Below are 16,931 nucleotides of genomic sequence, written 5' to 3'. Positions count from 1 at the left end.
ATTTCTACTCCATTTCTCATCGCCTTCCGTCAGCCACCGCACAGTATATAAATATAGAAACACGTAATAGCATTTAGATGTGAATTTTATATCAGAAAATATTACCATCTTGAGGTCTATTCATTTTTTGCTCCCCCCCCCCCCCTAGTCTCGCAAATCACTGTTGATTCCCAGCAGTAGTGTAATTGGGCCGGTTCAACGCCATACTTGGTACGAGCCCTTTTTTTTAAAGGATTTAACCTCAGTGGTAGCATATTTTGACGATTTTTTTGTTGATTTTATAGCGTTTTACGACTTTGCAGTGCAATTTTCACCGCATCTAATTTTTTTCCCACTCATACTTGGTACGAATGCCACGACCTTACGTGATATAACTTAACCTATCCTTTTTTTTTTCCTTACGATTTTTTTTACGATCTTCAGTGATATAACTTAACCTATCATTTTTTTTATTTGCGCACCGAACTAACTTACATTGGACTCCGTTTGTTTTAATATTTCAGTATTTTAAAGTTTTTTCACATATTTTATACAACCTTGTTCATTTTTTTTTAGTATGTGGCAATTTTTTTTTTTTTTACGAATTTTTTAAAACTGTTCCGTCACCCTCTCGTTCTTCACGTCGTACGCGAAGGACTTCTCTGCGACCAGGATGACGCTGCATAGAGTATCGGCAGGCAGCGCGTCGTGGAACTCGCAGACGACCTTGATGTTGGTGCGATCGTTGACCACCACCTGCTTCCTTTTCGTCGTGTTGATGACGAACATCGGCCTGTGGGTTTTGAATTCGCTGGGCGTGTAGTACATGTCGACGTTTCCCTCCGTTACCCTCTTGTAAGCAGAGTAAGCTTCGTAAAGTTTGAGGTAATCATCTTTGGTCATGTCGAGGTTGTAATTCTCGCGCGGGAACACTTCGTTCCTACCATTCTTGAGATAAACGTTCTTGATCTTGCAGTCATCGAATTCGCAAACAGATTTTTCCTAAGTCTTACCGTTTCTAAGATAACCCCATTTCCGGTCGCCATTTTGGATTTCCGAACATAGGTTCTATTCATACTTTTTCTCACGTATAGGTGTACGTGATGAATCACCAAACAGATTTTTCCTAAGTCTTACCGTTTCCAAGATAACCCCACTTCCGGTCGCCATTTTCGATTTCCGAGCATAGGTTCTATTCACATTTTACTCAAGTATAGGTGTACATGATGAATCCGCAAACAGATTTTTGCTAAGTCTTACCGTTTCCAAGATAACCCCACTTCCGGTCGCCATTTTGGATTTCCGAACATAGGTTATATTCATACTTTTTCTCACGTATAGGTGTACGTGATGAATCCGCAAACAAATTTTTCCCAAGTCTTACCGTTTCCAAGATAACCCCACTTCCGGTCGCCATTTTGGATTTCCGAACATAGATTCTATTCATAGTTTTTCTCACGTATAGGTGTACATGATGAATCAGCAAAAATATTTTTCTCAAGTCATGAATTGGAGGGTTCTATGACCCTGTTTGTCAAAAATTCGAGACATTTGCAATTTAACGCAGGACTTGAGAAAAATTTTCGATTGATGAAAAAAATTGGTTCCATGACGACCTATGTTTATTTTGGTATGGGAGGACAGAGGACACCGAGACTCGACCGACACACTAAACCCGACCTCTCTACGACTATTTGTTCAAAAGTTACGAGTGATCAAAGTTTTTGGGAGGTGGTGGGCTAACTTCTTACCCCTTGACCCCAGGACCACCAAAACTTGGTACACGTATTCTACACCTCCAAAATCGACAGGGGGCATCTAACAATGCCGTATGGGGGTGTTTTTCGATATATATTTTTTCGATAACTCTTACCATTTTCGAGATATTTGCAAATTTAAGATTTTTTAACACAGGACTTGGAAAATTTTCGGAACATTTTTTTTTTTTTTTGGTTCCATGACAACCTACGCCAATTTTGTTATGAGAGGACAGAGGACACCGAGACGATGCTAACGCAAGAAATCCCAGCTCTCTATGATCATTTTTTCGAAAGTTACGAGTGATCAAAAACATTTTTGGCAATTGGCCCACCCTTGACCTCCAAGAACCTCCGAAAACTTGGTACACGTACTCTGCATCACCAAACTCGACAAGAGGGTCAACGGGAAGGATATTCGCGCTATCTCTTACTGTTTTCGAGACATTTTGCAATTTAACGCTGGACTTGGAAAATTTTCGACAGATGGGGGTCAAATTTGGTTCCATGACGACCTATGTTCATTTTGGTATGGGTGGACAGAGGACACCGAGACTCGACCGACGCACTAAACCCGACCTTTCTACGACTATTTGTTCAAAAGTTACGAGTGATCAAAGTTTTTGGGAGGGGGTGGGCTAACTTCTTACCCCTTGACCCCAGGACCACCAAAACTTGGTACACGTATTCTACACCTCCAAAATCGACAGGGGGCACCTAAGGATGCCGTATGGGGGTGTTTTTCGATATATTTTTTCGATAACTTTTACCATTTTCGAGATATTTGCAATTTAAGATTTTTTTTTAACGCTGTGGACTTAGAAAATTTTCGATTGATGAAAAATTTGGTTCCATGACGACCTATGTTCATTTTGGTATGGGAGGACAGAGGACACCGAGACTCGACCAACACACTAAACCCGACCTCTCTACGCGTACTCTACATCACCAAAAAAAATCGACAAGGGGAGATTTTTCGATAACTCTCACTGTTTCCAAGGTACTTTTAGGTTTTTGATAGACGACAACGACGGAGTCATCAATGAGTAAACATCTGAACTCGGTGAACAAGTCAACTTTTTTCAGTACGTCAACATTTTTTTCTCTTATTTCTCTTATTACTTAGTGAATGGGTTAGGTGACTTGCAACGACGAAGGCCTTCTAGCAATACGAACTTAGCTTAAGCCGGCGTAATTCGCTAAAATATCTTGAAATTGGTATGAGTCAAACGCTGAAACAGACAATATTATTACACAACTCATTGCACTGACTGAGGCGCGAACTTTTTTTTTTCTAACCTGACATGATATATAAATAAAATACTATTACTAACAAGGAGATAAACGGATTAACTTTTGCAGGCAACCAAATCTTATGGAATATTGATAAAAGATATTAACAAATGAAAATTATATTAAAGAGGAAATAAAACAAAAAGTAGGCTTAATTCAGGAAATGCATGTTACTTCTCTCTAAGAAATTAAAAGTTAAAATATACAAAAGAGTAATTCTGCCTGTAGTATTATATGGATGTGAAAGGTGAAAAGTAGAAGCGGCGTCAAACGCTACAACACGTTACCCAAAGAATTCGTTTGGGTGGACGACGTGAGAAAACTCATCGACAGATTGTTAGTGATAGCCGGTGAAGAGAATGCAGGCAATCGTAATTTTTACAACGAGAAGGTTGGCATCGTGGACATGATCAGCACCAAACTTTCCAACTTCATCGTGAACGACGACAAGGGCATAGGTTACTTGATCAAAATTATCAACACGCTGCCTCCGAGATTCTGGAAGGTGGCCGAAGGAAAGGGAAAAATATTTGGACCTAAAAGGGATGAGAAAATAGGTTAGTGGAGAAGGTTACATAATTTAGAATTACATAATTTATATTTATGTCCAGATATTATTAGAACAATTACATAAAGAAGACTTAAGTGGACAGACTATGTGGTACAAAACCCGAATGGGAGAAGAAAGAGGATTTTACAGGATTTTTGTTGGGAGACCTGATGGTAAGAGGAGACCTAGACGAAGATGGAAGGACAATATTGAGATGGATTTAAAGGAAAAGTCCACAGCGTTAAAAAAAAATCTTAAATTGCAAATATCTCGAAAATGGTAAAAGTTATCGAAAAAATATATCGAAAAACACCCCCATACGGCATCCTTAGGTGCCCCCTGTCGATTTTGGAGGTGTAGAATACGTGTACCAAGTTTTGGTGGTCCTGGGGTCAAGGGGTAAGAAGTTAGCCCACCCCCTCCCAAAAACTTTGATCACTCGTAACTTTTGAACAAATAGTCGTAGAAAGGTCGGGTTTAGTGCGTCGGTCGAGTCTCGGTGTCCTCTGTCCACCCATACCAAAATGAACATAGGTCGTCATGGAACCAAATTTGACCCCCATCTGTCGAAAATTTTCCAAGTCCAGCGTTAAATTGCAAAATGTCTCGAAAACAGTAAGAGATAGCGCGAATATCCTTCCCGTTGACCCTCTTGTCGAGTTTGGTGATGCAGAGTACGTGTACCAAGTTTTCGGAGGTTCTTGGAGGTCAAGGGTGGGCCAATTGCCAAAAATGTTTTTGATCACTCGTAACTTTCGAAAAAATGATCATAGAGAGCTGGGATTTCTTGCGTTAGCATCGTCTCGGTGTCCTCTGTCCTCTCATAACAAAATTGGCGTAGGTTGTCATGGAACCAAAAAAAAAAAAAAATGTTCCGAAAATTTTCCAAGTCCTGTGTTAAAAAATCTTAAATTTGCAAATATCTCGAAAATGGTAAGAGTTATCGAAAAAATATATATCGAAAAACACCCCCATACGGCATTGTTAGATGCCCCCTGTCGATTTTGGAGGTGTAGAATACGTGTACCAAGTTTTGGTGGTCCTGGGGTCAAGGGGTAAGAAGTTAGCCCACCACCTCCCAAAAACTTTGATCACTCGTAACTTTTGAACAAATAGTCGTAGAGAGGTCGGGTTTAGTGTGTCGGTCGAGTCTCGGTGTCCTCTGTCCTCCCATACCAAAATAAACATAGGTCGTCATGGAACCAATTTTTTTCATCAATCGAAAATTTTTCTCAAGTCCTGCGTTAAATTGCAAATGTCTCGAATTTTTGACAAACAGGGTCATAGAACCCTCCAATTCATGACTTGAGAAAAATATTTTTGCTGATTCATCATGTACACCTATACGTGAGAAAAACTATGAATAGAATCTATGTTCGGAAATCCAAAATGGCGACCGGAAGTGGGGTTATCTTGGAAACGGTAAGACTTGGGAAAAATTTGTTTGCGGATTCATCACGTACACCTATACGTGAGAAAAAGTATGAATATAACCTATGTTCGGAAATCCAAAATGGCGACCGGAAGTGGGGTTATCTTGGAAACGGTAAGACTTAGCAAAAATCTGTTTGCGGATTCATCATGTACACCTATACTTGAGTAAAATGTGAATAGAACCTATGCTCGGAAATCGAAAATGGCGACCGGAAGTGGGGTTATCTTGGAAACGGTAAGACTTAGGAAAAATCTGTTTGGTGATTCATCACGTACACCTATACGTGAGAAAAAGTATGAATAGAACCTATGTTCGGAAATCCAAAATGGCGACCGGAAGTGGGGTTATCTTAGAAACGGTAAGACTTAGGAAAAATCTGTTTGCGAATTCGATGACTGCAAGATCAAGAACGTTTATCTCAAGAATGGTAGGAACGAAGTGTTCCCGCGCGAGAATTACAACCTCGACATGACCAAAGATGATTACCTCAAACTTTACGAAGCTTACTCTGCTTACAAGAGGGTAACGGAGGGAAACGTCGACATGTACTACACGCCCAGCGAATTCAGAACCCACAGGCCGATGTTCGTCATCAACACGACGAAAAGGAAGCAGGTGGTGGTCAACGATCGCACCAACATCAAGGTCGTCTGCGAGTTCCACGACGCGCTGCCTGCCGATACTCTATGCAGCGTCATCCTGGTCGCAGAGAAGTCCTTCGCGTACGACGTGAAGAACGAGAGGGTGACGAAACAGTTTTAAAAAATTGGTAAAAAAAAAAAAAATTGCCACATACTAAAAAAAAATCAACAAGGTTATATAAAATATGTGAAAAAACTTTAAAATACTGAAATATTAAAACAAACGGAGTCCAATGTAAGTTAGTTCGGTGCGCAAATAAAAAAAATGATAGGTTAAGTTATATCACTGAAGATCGTAAAAAAATCGTAAGGGAAAAAAAGGATAGGTTAAGTTATATCACGTAAGGTCGTGGCATTCGTACCAAGTATGAGTGGGAAAAAAATTAGATGCGGTGAAAATTGCACTGCAAAGTCGTAAAACGCTATAAAATCAACAAAACAATCGTCAAAATATGCTACCACTGAGGTTAAATCCATTAGAAAAAAGGGCTCGTACCAAGTATGGCGTTGAACCGGCCCAATTACACTACTCCCAGCATTAATAAAATAATAATATACAATCGAATTTTGAATGAAGGACAGTTGTATATTTTATAATTTAATTGTTTAATAATTGACATAATTAATGACATTATACACACACACATACACACACACATATAAAGTGTGTGTGCGGGGGGTGCTCTTCCCCCCACCATTCTGACCATTCTGAAATGATTTCGCACCCTGGTATGATTCAGCCCAAATTTATCGAACTCAGTAATCTCACTCTTGAACGAGAAAGGGCAAGATCTAATGTAAAAGTGTTATTCGCTGCCCAGAAGCCAGCTTTATGTTAAGCAAGGTGGTTTGATTTAAATCAGGTTGATTTAAATCAAGATTTAAATTGGGGAATTCTATTTTTAAAAAATCACTTTAAATAAAATTACAGAATAATGTACACAAGAAATTTGTAGATATCAGAATCACTTTTTGTGAAAGTATATTAATCTCGTAATCATTTAATGGTGTTTATTATGCTCTAAGAAATGAAATAAAGGAAACAAAATATATGTACTGATGTTGTGAAGTTCATACGAAAGTAAATGTAATATGTCATCTGAAAAAAAACACTTAAATTTCCCATGATTTAAAATTCAATAATGTTTATAAGCAAAAATAGCACGTTTTCTAAATATAATAATATACAAAATACTAATCATGTTAAAACGTAAATAGTGTCATTTTCATTAAACTGTAAATAAATATGGCAGCTAATATTTGGCTATCATTAAAATCACTAAAATTCGGCTTCAAAGACTGTAAAAATTATTTTAAGTTAAAATTATAAAGTACATCCAGAATTTATCGTATTATTTTCACTGTAAGAAAAGTTCCTGAAATTATAATAGTTTCATTAACACACTCAACAAACATTTTCATATTAGGTTCATTATGTTCAGTTCCAGAAACAGAGAAATGCTATTTAAAAATATATGAAAAATATGTATATGTGTACGGTGCCAAAAAATATCGATTTAAATAAAACATATCAAAAATTATAAATAAAAATCATTATTTTTATCCACCCAGCTGTTAAGAGGGGAGGGGATAAGTAAGTATTTGTATTTTCTTCTTTTGAATACATACATAAATGTCTAAGAAAGTTATGTTGTAATATGTGAAAATTCAGAGGTAGAGCATCGATTTGTATAATTATTAATGTTAGTGTAGCCACAACCAGCCATTCTAAGTAATTACATAAATTTCATGTAAGAATCTGACTGTACTTGAGGGACCCAAATTTGTTTCTTGCGGACGCGTACTTTACGATTTTGTTACGCCACTGCGTCAAATATTTAATATTACAAGAACATTAAGACGTAACAACAAAATGAGATTCACAATTATTACCTAAAATTCAAAGTTAACTAGTACAATTAATGTGCAACAAAGTGAAAATTGCTAATTAGAAAAAGTCAAATTAGCTGTATCAATTGATTACACCAAAGATTTCACACTTATGTGGCATATGACTATCGTTTTAAGATTTGTTGATGTTGAAACCGAATTTGTCCAAGCGCTTGTAGGTAGATACTTTGGGATCCTAGACAGGATTGTGGTTTAGCGCACCACCTTCCCCCAGCTCCATCAAGCACCGACACAATATTTTCTACTTAAGCCATGGTTTGTGACATTTACATCCTACAAACTTTGAAATGAGGAAACAAAGAACGACTCATTAAATAATATATAGGTTATATTTAAATATTCTTAGTTTGTATTTCTGATTTTTTTAAAAAAGTTTAGCACATTTAAGGATATTTCAGTTGTCTTACTGCCTAAGAAACATCTTAACTACTACTTTGGTTAATGAAAATTCCAGCAGCGTGTTACTGTATCTCTACCAAGTGTAAATTTCTCTGTCGCGTACTATTAAATATAATTTTCGTCAGAAATTATTTATTATTATAGACTATTGTATAAATATGAAAATTTGCTGACGTTTCCTTGATGACTGTGTATCGATTCACATTGATATTTGAAACTTAAAGAACGGATGGGGTATTGCATTCTAATCTCGCCCAGGTCCTCGCGATATGTTGCTACGCCACTGTACCTAAGATTTTGTAACTTCTCAAATTAATTTCATTATTATGTCAAACCAACTACCACATATTTTCCAAATTTGTTTCGAAGGTCTTGAAATAGGTTTGTTTGTCTTGTTCATTTTATGTCACTTTTCTGGTCTTGAAATCGTAAATCTTCTCTCGGCTTCATTTTTACGTTGTGTGTTTGTTGAAACATGTAAATATCATTGCCTGCTATTTGCACCCGTATGAAGATACAAGAAAACAATTATAATCTGCATCGTATTACTATCAATGCGGTCTGTAAAACTAGATAACTAGCAACAACATGAGCGAACGACGATTTGTTGAAAGAGATGACAATATTCAAAAACTTTTTATAATGCAAATTCTGATTTCATGTTTCATTTTATGGACCATCGTGCCTTAGTGTTCAGGGGGGGCGGATCTTGAGCAACTAATTCGGATATTGAATTGGCAAAATTACACCAGAGAGAAAATCTGTTTGATTGATTGATTCACTTATTTGGTTAATTTATGCACAATAAGGCTAATCGGGACTGGACTTATAGTTTAAAATGGGATCTGAACCACCATGTGCCTCCACCGGGTATCGAACCCGGGATCCCTTGATTACAAGGCGACGACACTACCACTGCGCCATAAGGGAGCACCCCCCAAAAAAGTAAGTATAATGTAGAACAATCACCAGTCACACAAAGTTCCAAAATATTTACGACGGCACTTTTTGCGAAACTTGGTTCGTACGCCTTTACAGGTGTCAGCAGTGGCGGAGATTAGGGGCGGGGCCGAGAGGATGCAGTTGCTCCCCCCCCCCCGCCACTTTTTGCCAGTTTTACACCATGCTAACCTCATGTACCAAGGGAAATTAGACTCTCCTTGCCCCCCACTTTCGCACCTTGGCCCCCTAGTTTTGAAACGCAATCGCCGCCACTAGGTGTGAGTGATACAAATGTTTTCTACCAAGAAATAAATGTCTGCAATTTCAAATTGATAAAAGTGATGAACATTTGAAGTGCCCCTTGACCAGTTTAGAATCTAAAAGTTGGCAAAGGTGACTGCGTGACTCATGTATCTGGAGGCGGTGCAAAACCGGAATGAGCGTTCGCTGAAGATAAGCGAGCTTCGTCTTGCAAGGCCTTCCAGTTACCCGTGGGCTTTTGATGCTTGATGGGTCAAAAACCCAGGTCTATAGTTTTACTCGCCCGCTCGCCAGCCAGGCGGGCCTAGTAAGCGAATCTGGCCGATATGCAGCTCTCTGCTCTGAAAGACGTGTGTGTTTGGAATGCTGTGATTTTCTCCATGCTGCATGGGAATAATAATTCCAATTATTATTATTATTTGTAGTAGTAATAGTAGTAGTAGTATTATTGTCGCAGACCTTTGACTGTGATAAATTACCCATTTTTAATTTTTTGCACAGCATTTTTTTACATATTTCAAAAGCTCAAGGTGGGTTTAAACCCCGTAACCTCCCTTGCATACGCCACTGAGGCAGGGTATTTGTAGTGCCCCCAATATTTCACTTGCGGGAGGGCCACAAAAAACTGCGCTACGCCAAACCTCTCTAGTGTACAGTTGTATCTGGTACTAAGCAGTGCTTTAATTGTGTTCATGTAGATGCTCCCACTGCAAAGAAGATAATAGACGTTGGAAATTATAAGAATCATGTATATCATGAGAAAACAAGAGCTTTTATACAATGTAATCATAATACATTTGTGTTATTAAAAATAAAAAATAAATTAAAAATCAACATACCCAGTCCTTATTTAGTTGTCGTTGATTTTAATGGGCATCACGATGTTTGGGGTATGCATGCAACAGATAGACTTGGCACTAGTATAGTGGATTGGATGGACGACAACTCTTTCATCGTCCTAAATGATGGATCACCAACACACATACCTCGAAATGGAAGTAATCCAACATCAATTGATATAACTATAACATCGCATTCATTATTCCCTCAATTTCAGTGGTTCATAGAGGATGAACTCCATGGTAGCGATCATTTTCCCATCTATATTTGTGTCCAATTTTTACCAAGCCAACCTTTTCCATCCGTCCCATTACCAATTCTCACCTGGAAAACAAACAATTTAACATGGGAATTATATAAAATATTAATAGATTCCTTTATTCTAAGTAAACATCTTACTTCCTCCCAGCCTATATCTTATTCACTGCTACTTCAATATATTACTAAAGCTTTAGATATACTAACCTCACGTAAAAATGCTCATTGTGAAACAATGTTTCCAAAGATGCATTGGTGGACGACAGAATGTGAAGAGACAAAATCAAATAGGAAAATCAAGGAAAACCAATATGCCTCATGCCCCAATCTTGAAAACTTCATATCATGGAAAAAGTCCATAGCTCAAGCACGGAAAATATATTTACAAGCCAAACGACAAGCATGGATTAACTACTGCGATTCGATAGACATGCAGGAATCATCCCGAAATATTTGGCATAAATTCAATTATTTACGCAAACCACGTTCTCCTCAAAAAAGACCGATAGATGACAGTTGGCAACATCAATATCTTTCCCAATTAACTCCACCATCTGTTCACCTACATTATGATATTAAAGAGAATTTCCCCTCAAAATTTACAAAAGATTTTCCACCTGTAACCCGAGAGGAATTAACAACAATTTTTAAAAATGTGAAAACACAGCGCCAGGTCTTGATGGTATTCCGTACCAGGCCATAACATATTTACCAAATACCGGATTAGATATTCTTGTTTCACATTACAAAAAAGTATATCGAACCGGCATAGTTCCGTTAGAATGGAAAAAATCACGTAGTTGTTCCAATTTTAAAAGCAAACAAATCTCCGCACCATGCATCCTCATACAGACCTATAGTACTTATTTCAGTTTTGGAAAAAAAAATTGAGCGCACAATGAAAAATAGACTATCCTGGATATTAGAACGTGAAAATTGTTTTCATCCCACACAATTTGGATTTCGAACTAATCTTAGTAGTCAAGATGATATAGCCACTCTAACAGCAGCAATTCAAAATAGTAAAATTACACGTTCCTACTGTTTCAGTTTATTTATAGATGTTGAAAAAGCTTACGATTCTATAAATTTACATAATCTTTGTCATAAATTAGAGAATCTTCATATACACCCAAAACTTTCAACAATTGTGTAGAATCTATATTCCATCAGAATTATATTTGGATGGTTCTCCGATAAATTAAGCGATCCTCGTTCCACTTCAATCGGCAATGAGCCCTCTCTTATTCAATATTTGTACGAATGAAATACATGCATTACCAATTCAACCATTTCATCCCCTTCAGTATGCAGATGATTTCTGTTTCTATAACATTACAGATGATGCTACTCAAGGTATTACAGCAATTCAGAATTTAATCTCCACCAGAAGAGCGTGTTTTTTCAACGAAGGATTATCCATCAGCGAAACAAAATCAAAAATTATTTGTTTTAATAATAAGCGATTGGGTACCTATCCCAACAATATATCACACATTTCTAATATCCCAGTAATAGAAACACGTAAATATTTAGGTATACATTTTGACAGGCGATTCACATGGAATACACACATTATGCATTTAATCAATAAAGGCCGTAAAATAATAAATATACTCCGTAGTATGACAACAATTAAATGGGGTGGCCACCCCAAAATCTTACTTCTATTTTACAGGAATTGTTTTCGCTCAAACTTTGAGTATGGGGTGCAAAAGTTAGTATTTTAGAGAAAATAGACATACTACAGAGAAAAGCTTTGAGGATCTGCTTAGGTCTCATGCAGTCCTGCCCTAATGTCAGTATATATATGGAAAGCAAAGAAACTAGTTTGACACATAGACGGATCGAATTAACAATAAAATTTCTACTCAAAATCTGGGAAAATCATACGCATCCATTCAATAAATTGTTCGAAATACAAAAACAATGGACAGAAGCTAAAGTCATAGATCCTAAACATACGTTCTTTTATTATGCTTTTATTTTGCATATTGCCAATACATAGACCTGGAAACCCGTCCAAAGAATTTCACCTTCCAACATCCTTTAATTTATCAATTAGACATAGCCTTATATACTCAATGCAATATCCATTTCAGGGATCTAGGAAGACATATCATGTATAACGAAAAATGGCCAACACACCTAATCATATATACTGATGGATCCAAAGATCGCCTAGGTGTGGGTTGTGCTTATTTCATTCCAGATCAAAATATAAACAAACAATTCCGTTTACCAACTGACACTTCTATTTTCACTGCAGAAAGTTACGTAATATATAAAGCTCTCACATACGCTATCCATCATAATTACACAAATATTCTTATCATAACAGATGCTTTAAGCGTATTAATGGCCAGGAGTTCCTCATATCCTCAGATTTGTAAACATCCTTTATTTATCATCCTCATAATCCAACAAACCCAGTATGCTAATGGAAGAAATATCAACGTTCAGTTTAGTTGCGTAAAGGCTCACCAAGTAAATACGGGAAATGAACGTGTGGACGTATATGCCAAAGCCGCCCGATCATCGGAATCTATCTCACTTGCGACACTCTAGGTGAAAGCGCAGGCGCAGCGTATTTTCTATGGTATTGTTTACAGAAAGTTTCCACATGGCGTCCAGCGGAAGGAATGTCCTTACGGCAAAAATAAACTCTACTGTGGACACTCTTACTAATTTTCATCACATTCTAAGAACGGTTAAGAGATGCTTATCTTGTGCATGTAGCTTCATATATTTTCTTCATATAATTATAATATATTTTCCGAACTAGTGCAGTTTGAATCCATCAGCACGCGCGATGTCTGGAAGCAGCAGACGATTCTCACCGAACAAACCAGCCCCCTGGCCTGTGCGTTTGGTGAATCTCGTTCTTGCACGAAACGCACGGAAGCACTTATGGGACAGCCAGTTACCATAACTCGTTTAACGCGTTAAACTCGTGCGACTTTCGGAACGAGCCCTATATTTTGGCCGAGTCTGCTGCCACGCACGTGTCAGCAGTAAGAATAAGAGTCAAATTTGCTCCTGCCACGTAATTCGTCTGCTAAGAGGATGTTACAAATCTTAAGAACAGATTAAAATTAGAGAAATGTAAGTTTATGATTAGTGGGAATGAATGTACAGTACAGGTAATTTAGAACTTTTTTCTATAGAAACCATTTAGCGATATTATTTTAAGGCTAACAGAACCTAACTACCAGAACATTTAGGTTTATTATTAGAAGAATGCTAAGGGACCTAATCTTAAAACATTTTTGTGGAAGTAATCGAAGAAGTACTGTACAGCGGGATTACAGCGCCTTCAAGGCGCTGTAATTGGGATCCATAAGTATTACCGCGCAAATTGGCCATCACCATGTTCGTGCATTTTATTTGACCCAATAAGATCTTTAAGAATGAAAAGAAAACTCAAAACAAGCTGTTGACAACTTCTACACCAGCATACATAAAAATCCATATCTTAAAAGCACATAGGATGTAAGAGGAAAAATTGATGAAAATAGTCATGGACAATTTGTACGATAGTAATACTCTTTGACTGTACATTCCGCTTCTCTGTGGTTCGAGGTTTAATTATATTAAATCCTCATGAGTATCCCACTTCACCAAATACTTGTGTGTAAGTGGAGGTAATAAACAAAAAGGTGGGAGGGTTGGCCTCACAGAGAATATTTTCTGTGATTCTACTTATATTGTCTGGCACCTAATAGTTTGTCTATGCTGGCAACACTGTCATTTCGTTCCCGATCTTATCAAACATGGCCGCAAGCATGTTGGGGATTGTGGTAAAGTATATTAAAAAATTGTGATTTATTGTAGTTATTGTTGTTATACACATATTTGTCAATTAGCATTCCTTACTATAAGAATTTTTTTGACACGAAAAAAGTTTCAAAATGTAGTTAAATAATTTATGCTTTCGAGTACAAAGCAATGAAGGAACGAATGTAAGTGATGATCAGTCGTGTAAGCTAGTCGGTATGTTCAAAATTTTCCAACCACTTTCGTTATTTAATTTCTAGTATCCTTCACGGCACGCTAAAAGTAGCCTTAAAGAGCTGCTACATACACGGGATAAAAATGGACCATGGCCAGTGCATGATTGTACCGGTAAAATTTTAGTATCCGCGAAACTTGTTTATTCAATTTTGCAGGAGAAAGTACTTGCCGAACTGACTTTCCGTACACTTTTGAAACATCGTGGAAGTGTTTTTCCCATCGCTTAATTTATTTCGCCGGTAAATCATGTATTTTTGAAGATTAATGTGTCTCCAATGCACGAAGCTGTTGCCTCTATGTCGTTCCACTACGTGAACCAAATGTTGCGTGCGTTCGATGATGTAACTCCGGTCAGTGTTTCCAACCACACCGTTGTTTTCCAAGAACATGACAGTTTTGAAGATTACAATTTTAACTATGTTTGCCTAACCTAACCTAACCTTTCCTTTCCTTGCATGGTTCGTGGGGCTATTTATGAATGGTTTTAGGGGCTACGTGCATGGTTCGTGGGGTTTTTGAACCTGGAAAAAAGTACAAAAGCAGTAACACGAAAGTAGGTAATTTTCAGTGAAGAAGGTTGGAAACACTACACACTCACTGATCATAGACAACGCTAGTCAAGATTTGCCTGCCATATTGTGTGTAACTCAACCAAAAAACGAACGAACAATAATTACTTGATATGTGGAAAATTTAGGGTTACCAGACGTCCGGATTTTCCCGGACATGTCCTACATTTTAGCCGTATGTCCGGCGTCCGGGAGGAATTTGAAAAATATCATAAATGTCCTACATTTTGAGCATCACATAATATTAATTAGGAAAATACGGAACACAAAAAGTCATGCAAATTACAAGTCTATGGACTGCGCTTGCAAACTCAAGTGAAATTTATTTTGATTCAGTCATTGCACAAAAAGAATAAAGTTTGTCCTGCTATTAAAGAAACGGGAAAACTGAAGCAATTAATGAACAAAGTCTTGGGACCACTTTCTGATAACGTCACTGTTCAATGCCTGAGCAGAATTTCTTGCATTAGAATAGAATTTCTAATGCAAGAAATTCTGCTCAGGCATTGAACAGTGACGTTATCAGAAAGTGGTCCCAAGACTTAGGGTTTATACTGATGGAACAAGGTGTTGCCCATTCTTATTCAATATAATTTGATTGTAACGCAGGGGAATAGAGAACATAGATATTCAGGGTGTCTGCCAGTCAAGAACGTCATGGAAGTCAAGAAAAAGTAAAAAAATCAACAAGTAGTTCAAGAAGTCAATAAAAAGGCAATAAATAATTTTTGTGGTCAATAATTTTTGCTCTTGATTGGTTGATTTAGTTTATTTTACTTCACTTTTTTCTGTTCCATTGGCTAATCGCGAAGATAATGATGAATGATGGTAAGATAAGATGTCAAAGCCTCGCTTGTCTGCCAAATACAGTTCAGGATGCATTAATACGAAATAGCAGATCTAATTCTCTTCTTAGATTCAGCTTCAGTTTTCATCTTAACTGGCCCTTTGGCAGTGATTTTTATTAAATAAATATTTATTTTCCTTAATTACTAATTTCCAACTTTACCTAAGTAGGATCTAGAAAAGTCCAGAAAAAGTCAAGATTTCTGGATGTATTATTTTGGAGACACCCTGTTATTGAACTAAAAACTACCCAAGATGAAACCATTTTAAATTACAGTAATAGCTGAATATTTGTTTGCCATTACAGGTCATAATTCAAATGTTGAGAGAGTACTTTCATTACCATCAGCACAACAGACTCAGGAGAGAATTATTTTTTCATAAAGTCTGTAAAATGTTTGGTATTGGTCCCTACAATTTCAACGAGTTTGACTGTCCACTCTAACATCAATAAATATAGTTTGACTAAACCTGAAAATTTGATAAAAATTGTCTCCTCTGAGAAGTACCACTTAAATCAAGTAGTAAGAGGTGCATTGATTACTATGATTGCAAGTTTTGAAATTTTGCATTTAAACATTCGTTGGGAAATATTTTTTTAAAAACTGAAAAGTGTCATTTTTCAACTACTTCCTAACGTGATCTACAGAAATATGTATTATTTATTGAGAATGTGTTGCGTCCTACATTTTGACTTAATGTCCTACATTTTGGGACAGCATGTCCTACATTTCCCTTACAGCGATCTGGTAACCCTAGGAAAATTGAAATTATTTTCATGAACAAAACTAAATGCCACCTTCAAGAATCCTTGGCAATGCAGAATACGTAAGTACCAATGTGAAAAAGAAGAAGAAAAAGGAATTTCAGACGTTTTGCGGATACTAAAATTTTAATAAGAATTTGAAGTTGAATTTAAATCATTTTAATGTGACAATGGTCGGAGACACAGACATGTAAAATATCAGTCCTGCCAGTTTTACCCCACAATCATTTATTTCATTTTCAAATATCACTTCAAAGATAGACTAAACTGCATGTTAAGATGGGATAATGACTGTAACTACTTAAATTTCAATTTCACTGCGTATTTTACTTCACGATCCATATATGAGAGAGCCCACTGCCACAAAGAATTTATGGATATACGTGCCCAACTGAGCTTCGAGAGTATACCCCTCGCTTTGCTTGTTCGAGCATTATTCACTTGAGCGAAGACACTTAATTCTTCCATAT

The 16,931-nt window shown here is 37.1% G+C and overlaps 1 protein-coding gene across 1 annotated transcript in view; it reads left to right on the top strand.

Moving 5' to 3' along the window:
• Window positions 1-13,961: 13,961 nt before the first annotated feature.
• Window positions 13,962-16,931, top strand: part of ATPsynO (ATP synthase subunit O, mitochondrial) — a 28,946-nt gene continuing 25,976 nt past the window's right edge. Inside the window, exon 1 of the mRNA XM_083123928.1 lies at window positions 13,962-14,066. Within this exon, the coding sequence (XP_082980054.1) occupies window positions 14,040-14,066 (27 nt within the window). The 5' untranslated portion in view covers window positions 13,962-14,039. The remainder of the gene's footprint in view (window positions 14,067-16,931) is intronic.

The sequence above is a fragment of the Lepisma saccharinum genome, chromosome 6 (assembly GCF_977018435.1).
Source record: "Lepisma saccharinum chromosome 6, izLepSacc3.1, whole genome shotgun sequence".
Taxonomy (NCBI): Eukaryota; Metazoa; Arthropoda; class Insecta; order Zygentoma; family Lepismatidae; genus Lepisma; species Lepisma saccharinum.
Note: the sequence above shows the minus strand (reverse complement) of the source record. Positions and strands in the feature narration are given on the sequence as shown.